Raw genomic sequence first — 10,103 nt, 5'->3', positions numbered from 1 at the left:
ATGAATTATTCATCATTACTTAGAATTTGGGTCTCTTTCATCTTCGCACTTGTACAGCACCAAGGTGAGTACGCCAGCATCTCATAACGCTCTTGATCAGCATGCTCTTGAATTTATAAAGAGACACTTTTGTTGGCACCATAATTGCAAGGGCAGGTGTACATGTGTCTGCAGATACGACAAGGAAAAAAAAAAGTAAATTAAATTCTGTTGTCAAGGGTAAAATGCATTAACTTTGAATGATGCTCACTTTTTCTTATTTAACTTCGAACACAATTTGTATATACTCATGAAGTTCTTTTAAATAACTCAGACTAATTCTAGTGTAACTATTTGTAGGAAGTGAGGGTGTCCACCCCTTCTCTCATCACTGATCCCCATTTAGCCATTTAGTATATGTTGGAGACTTTAAAGAATGATCTTATTTTAAGCCAAAGGCAGGAAGTAACAGTAGTAGCCTTGGTGATGACGTCTTGTTTCTCAGGGACCTATGACACCGGCCAGCACTTTAAAGCTGCAAATAAAATAAGCTAATTAACTCCCTCATCCCTCATGATCCCTTCTTTTCTCTCTATATCTCCAATAAGTTAGTGAAGGACCACATGTATGTCTTCCTACCGTTGCTTGTGGGTTTCCAGAATAGAAATCTAGGGCAAGCAACGTAAGTCTTGATCTTTTAGGACTAATATTCAAAGCACCTTTATTTTGTTAGTTAAGTTCAACTGCTGCATGGTCCTAGGTCTTAGATGAACCTTTTCTTTATGATCAGCCCCATTGTCCTAGGACTGGGTGAACCGATAGTTGTAGGAGAGAACCCAAAATAACAGTAGAGTGATTTCCCTACAATAATCCTAGTGGCTCCATCTTCCACCGCTACAGCAAGCAAGTGTAATTTTCTCTGGTGAAAGATAAAAACCCTGGAAACATGACTGTATTTACTGTGTGATTCCCAGTTTAGAGCAAGCCTTGGTGGGGATAGTGTTTCCGTTGTTAACTCTGACACTATCGATTGGCCTCGCTGCCAATAGTTCTATTTTCAATAGGAGTAGGTTCTGAGATGGAAATCACTTGTTTATGTCTGCGCCCCTTTGTTGAGTGCCCTATTTTATTCAACAAATCTTCATTGAGGTTGTACCTTATGCGATGTACTTATCTGCAATGTTAAGATGGAAAACTTCTGTTACTTTTGATCAAAATCACAAACTAAGTGAAGCATCCTGAAACAGAGAGAGAAGTTGGGTCTCTGTTGCCAATGTTTTCTGTGTCCTTAAACAGGGTTTTGATTGTACCTTCTCTAGCAAATTGCTCAGTGCTGTACAAAATACCAATTAACTTTTGGTTAATGAAATGATTACTATGCCATATGAACTGGAGCCCTTTTCCATGCTAGGCAAGACTCCCAAAAAGCTCCCCATGAAGGACAAACCTGTAGTTTGACTCTATATGCAGAAGTAATTAAAGACAATCACCTTCAAATTTACTAAGTACCTATGTTTAAAGATGGCAAAGAATTTTTTGAAGTTTTTAGTCTCCTAGAAATGTGCACTTTGTTACCATAATGTAAGTAAAAATGTTCGAAGAGCCTTTCTGTGTACTGACTGTGACATCCAACACACATCATTGCCTGAATGCTCCTGAATTAAATCAGCTACAGCATCTCCTACAGGTTAGCATTTGGTCAGCTTCCCAGAAACTTCTGAGCTGTGGGGACAGTGTGTGAATACTAATGGCTCGACTAGTTTACCTGCTTTTGGGGTTGCTGCCCCCAGGCAGAGATTGAACATTTGTCTGGGTGCGCCTACACCTACGCACCCCATCCAGAACTAGGAAGCTGCCGCTTTGCCTCGCCTTCCTGGCTGCTGTCTGTCTGCAACTCAAGCTCTTTTCAGGGGCTGTTGTCTGCTCACTAAAAGGCTCCCCAATGGGGAGAACAGGTCTTCGCCAGTTCTCTCAATCCTTTCAGCTACATCAGTGCAAAGCAGGGACTTTCCTGGAGAGAGGGCCTACATGACGTTGGGCATCAGCCTCTGGATGGGCTGGAGGGCTATGGCCAGGATCCAACATGGATCAGCTGCCCCACCCCCACCCCTACCCCCAGAAAACTACAGATAAATCTTCAAAGGAAGAAAACAGTTCTGTTGTCCAACTTTCATTCAATACAAGAAAGAACAAAGACAGAGAAAAGTGATCCAGACATGACTTGTAGATTATTTCAGAGGTGCAGCTGTACCGGGTGCTTGGTAGCTCTGGCCCTAGGGGACACTGTCTTATTTTTCCCAACAATTGGGACACACCTTGCAAGAGTTTGCATGGGAAACTCCAGCACTCCACACCCCAGCTTCCCCCCACCCACCCACACACACATACACACATCCCTCTGCTGGAGGATTCCATATTTGCTTTTTGTAGATAGAACTGGGCAGAGCTCCTTGGGCCAGTCTCAGTCAAGGTCACTCACAGGCAGTTACTACTAACCCTTTCATCCTCCCTTTGTGCCCGTTCCAATTACCATTCCTCTTGGACTTTAATGCCTTCTGCTCTGTGTGGCAGGAAGGAAAGGAGTTGTAGGAAAAGCTGCCACAACCATCCTAGTAATTAGTAGAATTCTTAGATTGGGAGGGTCTGTGGCTACACCCACATTCTCTCCATCTGTACCCTGAGAGCTCCAGGTACCTACGGTGGTATGCCCTTCCTGCTCACTGTCACCACTGATCTCTCTGATGCATGGACACACAGGAATGAAGCACATGGGGCTCCGTCTTAATCAGAGACTGTCCCTTTTGTTCTCTTCTTTCCCAGAGGCACAAGATGGTCAGCTAGCTATAGCATAGGCTCAGAGTGGAAAGGCCGTCTGCCTTGCCTTTGGCTTGTACATCATGCTCAGACGAGCTGGCTTTAGTGTGTGGGAGGGAAGTAGTTTGCCAAATGGAAGAGGCAGCTGCCATCTAACCTATCTAACCACTATCTCTCTCGACAGCTCAGCCCAGGGAGCTCATGTATCCGTTTTGGCAGAATGACACCAAAACCCCTAAAGTAGACGATGGAAGTTCATCTGAGATTAAGTTGGCCATCCCGGTTTTCTTCTTTGGTGTTCCTTACCGCACCGTCTATGTAAGTGCAGAGGCGGCCCCTGGGCTCTCTCCCTTTTGTTTGTCACAAAGGAAAGCACCTTAAAAATCCTCTTCCAGGGCCCTGAGGATTGGGGATTTATTGGCGTCCAAAGCGACAAGTTCTGAGATTTCATGAGCTGATGGGTTTTATGATTAAGAAAGTCAAAGATATATTTAATGGCTGATGTTCATAGTGGAGGAGTATACAGGGCAATAAATTGCCTTTGTGGGTGATTAAACACAGAAGTGAAGCCGAGGCCCAATGCCATGCACATTATTTCTGCCACTCAACAAGATAAAAAAAAGATACAATGAACCACAATAGGGGCAGTATCATTTTTTTGCTCCCTTCTGGGGAGTGTGAAAAGTTTAGACATCTGCTCTTCTTGGGCTTCCAACCAATTCGAAGCCGAACTAGAGCATGAGAGATGGATAATCAACGATTGCATAAAAGTTGTTGACAGAATTAGGTCTGTAGCTAAGGCAGAGGGTCCTGTGGTCAAGCCTGTGCTAGGAAGCAGCTTCACTGGCAGTCAGAGCTCTCCAGGGCATCTGCATTCTCAGGTTCTGTAGTTTGGATGTTTGGGGTTGCTGCCTGGGAGATTGTGGTCCGGGGAAGCTGAATCTGGCTTTGTCTCTTCCCTCTTAGGCTGAGGGAGACATAGGCAGATTCGGCCACATCCCACCCTAGGTCTGTGCCCTGCCCTGGAAGAACAAACAAATGAAATTGAGGGGCATTTCCATGCCTGCCACTGAGTCTGGTGCTTTAGCAGTTTCCAGTGTATAGCTAGAAAATCACTCCCTCTCCCACCACACTACCTAAGGGCTCTTGAAACACCGGCAGCCTTGCCTGTGCTGTCACCTTCGACCCCAGCTGACTCAGAAACCGGGGAAGAGAGCCTACTAATCTACCCTAATGAGCTCTCCAGGTAATCCTGGTGCCCACGAAAGTCTGAGAGCCACTGATATCAACCATAGCATATATCAAAACACACGAGTCTCTGCCAGCTTCCTCCTCAGGTGAGCCTGTGTGTTTTAATTACACCTCTTTCTCCCTAGCAAACACATGGCTCTGGCATCCTAGCATGCTTGTTATGTTCTCACAACAGGGGCCTCTCTGAACTGTGCCTGAGAGAACCTCCCAGGCCTCTAGAGCATGTGTTTCATTCGGTTTCTCTTTGTCTTCCATTGTGTAGTCTTACAACCGAGCTTAAAAATTCATGGTCTTGCAGAAAGACAGACCAGGATCATTTGAGTGTAAGCTGTACCCCAAGTTCCCAGTGCTTTGTGTAGTGCCATCCTCCAATCATTTGCAGGCCTCTGTGTGGCTCTTTGCTGCTTGAAGACAACAGGTTCCCAACATCCCTCTTCTCTGGCCATGCCACATTCCAAACCTCACGGGCTCTCCTCCAACACAAGCTGAGGTACCCTCAGTCCCTGCAAAGCCTTCACCATAGGACTAGGGTCACCAGTAATGTCTACCCTGTTGCTGATTGGTAGGACTATAGCAAACAATTTGACACAGAGGGCAATCATCCCTAGATTTTCTCTGCTCGGGGACGGCAAGTATTCCCACCACATGTGTTTCTGTCACTGAAGTCACACAAGCCACCGGATTAAGTCATTTTCTCTCAGACACAGGATTGATTTCAGGTCCCAAGTGAACTGAGGGAACACAGTACAGTAAGGTTTTGTCATTCCCTGCTTTCACTGAGCCATTAACCGAGCATGCAGGAGCCTGCATTTACATACACAACTTGGGTCGTCATTTACATATACAACGTGAACTGCTCCATTTTTATTCAGAGATACTTTAAAGATGCTCTCAAGTGACAGGAGCCGGACAGAAACTGGACATCTTTAGGCCTTCACCTTGTTCTTTTTCTGAGTGAAGGAGTAGTCATGACATCAAGAGAAGTTGTTTGTTTGTTTGCTTGTTTGTTGTTTTAATGTCTCCCCCACAGCACCTTGAGATCTGAATTCACCAAAGGAGTGTTTGCTTCATCTTTCATTACACAGTAAGACTCGAGCTACACCGTGGAGCTATTCAATTATTAAACTGAACTATTCTTTCATGTTTGTTTTTCTCTGTTTTACATCTGTGACTCTCAACAATTTTTTTGTCTCCATTATCTCCAGGTTAGCCTAATAATCTCAATTTATATCTCTCTCTCTCTCTCTCTCTTTCACACACACACACACACACACACACACACAGAGAGAGAGAGAGAGAGAGAGAGAGAGACTCCATAGCCCAGTTGGACTTAATAAATGCAAATAGAGATAGGACAGAGAACATGAAAATGAGGCTGATTATTAATAAGGACTGACTCTGACTACAAATTGAAAGTGAAAGGAAACCAATGAGTGTGTCCGGGAGTAAATGAACCTCCTCATGTGAACAATGGGAGGTGTTGTTCAGGGCTTCAAAGCCAGCCATTTAAAAGCCCTTTTCGTTCATGTGTTTGGCTGTATGTCTGTCTTGGTTTGTGACTCTGAAATTTCTGTTTTCGGGTCCACTGTGCAAAACCTTTCTTATTTTTGTAGGTCAATAACAATGGTGTTGTTTCCTTCAACGTGCTAGTGAGCCAGTTTACACCGGAGTCCTTTCCCCTGACGGATGGGAGGGCCTTCATTGCTCCATTTTGGGCAGATGTGCACAATGGAATCCGGGGTGAGATCTATTACAGAGAGACCATGGACCCTGCCATCTTGAGGAGAGCCACCAAGGACATCAGGAAGTACTTCAAAGACATGACAACCTTCTCTGCCACTTGGGTTTTCATTGTGACCTGGGAGGAAGTCACGTTTTACGGAGGCAGCAGTACCACCCCTGTAATCATCCACCTTTTCCACCTTCCTCTGTGTCTCTGACGTCCTGTCCATTCTCAGGACTGAACAGGAATCAAATTGGTCGAATGGAGGAATGTCAGTTCGCTTGAGTTAAACTAATGGGTCTTGCCACCCGCTTTCCAGGAAACAGAGGAAAATATCAGCATGAACCAGTCCAATCAGCTGAAATATTTCAGATGTGTCACTCTGGTCACAATTCATTACCAGTGTCTAAAAGGAGTCTCTTGCCAATACTCTTGCAGTAGGTAGCATTCCCTTTTGTGAGCGAGTGATCAAGGCATAGAGACTCATTCCAGGCCCAGTGATTAGGAATCTTGTGGGGGAAACAAAGGTCTTTTTCTCTTGCCAGGGGCACAAATGTTTCTCACCATTGATAATTTGCTTTTTCTTCCCTCTCCATAAAATCTGGTAGCAAGAGAAAAGCAGGGTGATGGACTGGAGCACAAACAGCCTGTTTCATTTTATTATGTTATGACTTTTTTTTGTGACCAGGGCCGAAATGATTCATATTTGATGTTAATTAGAGTGGGCAGTTAAAGCAGTTCCTGAATAAAGTTTCAGCATCTGCTCTGAAATCCCAAATGAGCAGTCAAATAAAAAAGATTATCTCTGGTAATATCATAGAGATAATCAACTTTTTGCCTAAAGGGACAAAACCCCAGTTTCCATGAATGTGTACAGTTTGTTTGGATGACTATGGTAGTGGAGATTTTTGAAATTTCAATCTCATGCATCCTCAACTTAAGTTTCCTAGTAAGCAAAGACACTTAAAAAAAAAAAAAAACAACAACAAACAACTATCTCCCCTCTCTCTTTTTTTTTAGGGTTATTTCTAATTCCATCTGTTTTCCTGGCAAGAGTTGACTGTTCAGGGGTGGAACACAAATTTCTGTGTAGCAGAGAGAGGTTAAAAAGTGCTGCTCTTGCAATTCATAGCTAGGATTGAATGAGAATGTGTTTGAGCATTGTCTGACTAGAGCAGCCCAAAGCACTTTATTGCTTAGAAGTCCTGCAGAACAGAGAGACACACATTTAAGCAGCAGATGCATTGGCTAGAAATAACCTCCAAAGAAGCATACGTTTGCCTCTGTCACGTTATGGATCAGTAACGACTCCTCCGGCGATGTTTTATGTCCTTTAAGCCTCATATCTTACAGCGTTAGAATGCAAGGTGCCAGCAATCGATAAATTTTAGTGTCAGTGAAGGGGTAGGGGAGAGAAGAAATGGCCATCAAATGCTGACCACCATTTCTCCCCCCACATAAACCTCTACTGCCTGTAAAAATCGCGAGATAATTTAGATACTTTCTGCTTTGTAGTTTGGAGTGAGTTTCTAAAGCAGGTGCGATCTCTTTCTTTGAGGATGAGTGATGAGATTTTGAAGGGCTTTGAGCTCCTGGAGGGGAAAAAAAAAGATGGTTTCTGTAGAACACAAAATGTCCATCCATCCCAACCTTTAAAATGGGCCCGCCTATTCCACCCAAAACCACCAATCGCCAGGTCCACTAAACATGGTGTTACAGGGATCTTAAGAGAAGAAAGTGAGTGTCACGGAAGCCCAACTGAAGAGGAAATGGATGTGTTTAAGGAGGACCATGTAATCAGCTATTTCTTTTCTTTTTTTCTTTTTCTGGTTTTTGGTTTTTCAAGAAAAGGTTTCTTTATGTAGCCTTGGCTATCCGGGACTTGCCAACCTTTACCTCACAGAGATCTGCCAGTCTCTGCCTCCCTGAGTTACAGGCGTGAGGCACCTCTCCCAGCATGAGCTATTTCTTAATCCCCACAAAAAAATTCCACAATTGCTGTGCTCCAGGGTGACAATAATAGGAGTTCAAACCCCCTAAGAGGCAGTGAAAAGGCTTCACAATGGACTCTGTAGGGTGGCTCCTAAACTCTTTCTTCAGTTGTTTCCTCCAGGGAGTGTCATAAGAAATTGACATAAGAATTCTTGAGAAACAAGATTGTTCAAAAACAGATCTGGAAAGGTCTTAGAATGAGTATTGGAAAACTATGTGTGTACAGGGATGAGTGTGTAAGCAAAGAGCAGGTGGGGTGAGTGTGTTCATGAGTGATGTCGTCAGTCTTGGGTGGCTGGTTGGTTTAGGAGTAAGAAGTGATGAAGTGATTTTCTGAGTTGCTCTCAAGACTTGCTTGAGCCAAAGGTATTTCCAACATATTCCAACTGATAAAATTCAGTTCTGAGGGGAATCCTGCTATGAAAAGGGCCTAGCTTCAAACCTTGCATGACCTTGACTTTGCATCTATCCTTTGAATCTGGCCCCACTAGTCATCTTGTAGAAACCTTGAGTTTACTGATCATTCATCTCTTTGTCCCACTTTTCCTCTTTTGTTGAATGGGCCCAAAGAATGAAGCCATATACCCAGCCAACTCTATCATAAACACCATCAGCTGTGGCAGGCACAGGACTGGAGGAGAAGGCTCCCTTTTACAAAAAGGGCTTTTCTTTACTAGCAAGGTCCTGCTCCCTGGGACTGTCTAGAATGGGTTTCCAAGATCCTCCACCCCAGTCTGATTACACAGGATAGGAATTTGGGTCTTCCTCTGCTCTTGTACAGAATGTTAACTGGGATTCCATCAGGCAGTTGGGAAGAGGCTGGGATAGAGAAAGGGCTTAACTGCTCCTTTTAATTCTGTTCTGATTTGCACTTCCTGAATACACAGGTCCAAGGATAGGGAGTAGGAAAAGGAATCAGTAAAGGCTGAAGCCGGATGCAGCTTATATCTGAGAACCATTTGCAAGGTTTGGACTTCTATAACATCTCTGTCCTCTTAAAATTTTAAGATTTAAGGTAGCATGGAGTGAGCACGCTCTGAGAGGTAGGCTGCATGCTCTGGCTGCAATCCCACGTTCCATAGTCCTGTCTTTGCTGCCCAGTTTCCAGCAGCTCATTTCACGTAGTCCTCAGTTGCTTAGCTCTAAGTGGAATGAACCCAAGCCATTGCCCATCTTTGCTTCGGTCTGAGTTACAGCTGAGCACTGAGGATTTTACAGATACAAAGTAATGCATAAATGCTCAATTAGAGGTACAATTTCTTTCCAGAAAGTGCTTCTTAAAAATCACTTCTCCAACTTTCATCTTTAAAAGGGGGAGACATCTCATCCAGACTAGCGATGTTTTCCAGGAACAGAGAGAGCCCACTCCAGAGGACCACTTTAATGGAGCTTTGGGTTCACTGTGTCCCTGCCCTGCCCTGCTGTTCTGCTGTGCTGAGATCCCTGGCTTGACTCTTTCCTATACTTTATTCTCATGCTGCCATCTATGGGTGATCTCAGGTGATCGCATGCTCAGATGCGGCCTCTGAATCTTTTGTTTTGGTCCAAGAGAGTTAACTGGGGGAAGGCAGGGGCACTGAGTCAGACTCCAGGTTTATCTCAGGGAATTTCTCATTTGGATGCGAAGTCCTACACATCTGACTCTTTTGCACTGGAGGCGAGAACAAATTTCGAGAGAAGACAAAGCATGAGGGCTGGGCTGCAGTGCGGTTCAGAGCTGTTTGGGGTTTGGAGGGTACATCGTGGTTGTTGGTGGGGGAGGGGATAGTGATAGTGAGGGGAGCCACCACTGGGTGATGAGCTCCTGGGAACATGAATCATAAGCTTTTCTGCATATTTTGCAGGTGAACACCTTCCAGGCCGTGCTGGTGTCTGACGGCTCCTACACATTCACACTCTTTAATTACTATGAAATCAACTGGACTACTGGGACAGCGAGTGGTGGCGACCCTCTGACAGGCCTTGGAGGTGTGATGGCACAGGTAAGGAGTTCTCAGTATAATCCTCTTGTAGATTTAAATTGCCGCAACCCTTGCTTGCTTTGCTCAGCATCAGGGACAGTCCTGCTAATACCTTTGCTCTAGAAACACGAGTCTGATCTTGTAGGTGCACTGAGGGGCTAGCTTTGTCCAACTCTGATACCTTACTCTGGGTATGGAGTGAACTAGGCAGGCCTTTCACACCTTGAATGGTGGCTTCATGGAGTCCAGGAAAAAGTAATCTTTTGTTTCCAACTGTGTCGAATTCTTACAGTAAAGAAGTTGGGTCAGCTAACTAATAGGGATGATGAGTGCTCAAAATCTCAATCTCTCTCTCTCTCTCTCTCTCTCTCTCTCTCTGTGTG

General features: G+C 44.5%; 1 protein-coding gene across 1 annotated transcript in view; it reads left to right on the top strand.

The window, feature by feature from the left end:
- The window catches only part of Tecta (tectorin alpha), a 69,864-nt gene continuing 59,761 nt past the window's right edge, over positions 1 to 10,103 (top strand). Inside the window, exons 1-4 of the mRNA XM_055622125.1 lie at positions 1 to 64; positions 2,978 to 3,111; positions 5,658 to 5,945; positions 9,604 to 9,741. Of these exons, the coding sequence (XP_055478100.1) occupies positions 1 to 64; positions 2,978 to 3,111; positions 5,658 to 5,945; positions 9,604 to 9,741 (624 nt within the window). The remainder of the gene's footprint in view (positions 65 to 2,977; positions 3,112 to 5,657; positions 5,946 to 9,603; positions 9,742 to 10,103) is intronic.

This window comes from Psammomys obesus, unplaced genomic scaffold, assembly GCF_907164565.1.
Source record: "Psammomys obesus unplaced genomic scaffold, mPsaObe1.curated_primary_1811, whole genome shotgun sequence".
NCBI lineage: Eukaryota > Metazoa > Chordata > Mammalia > Rodentia > Muridae > Psammomys > Psammomys obesus.
This window is presented reverse-complemented; position numbering and strand designations above follow the sequence as displayed.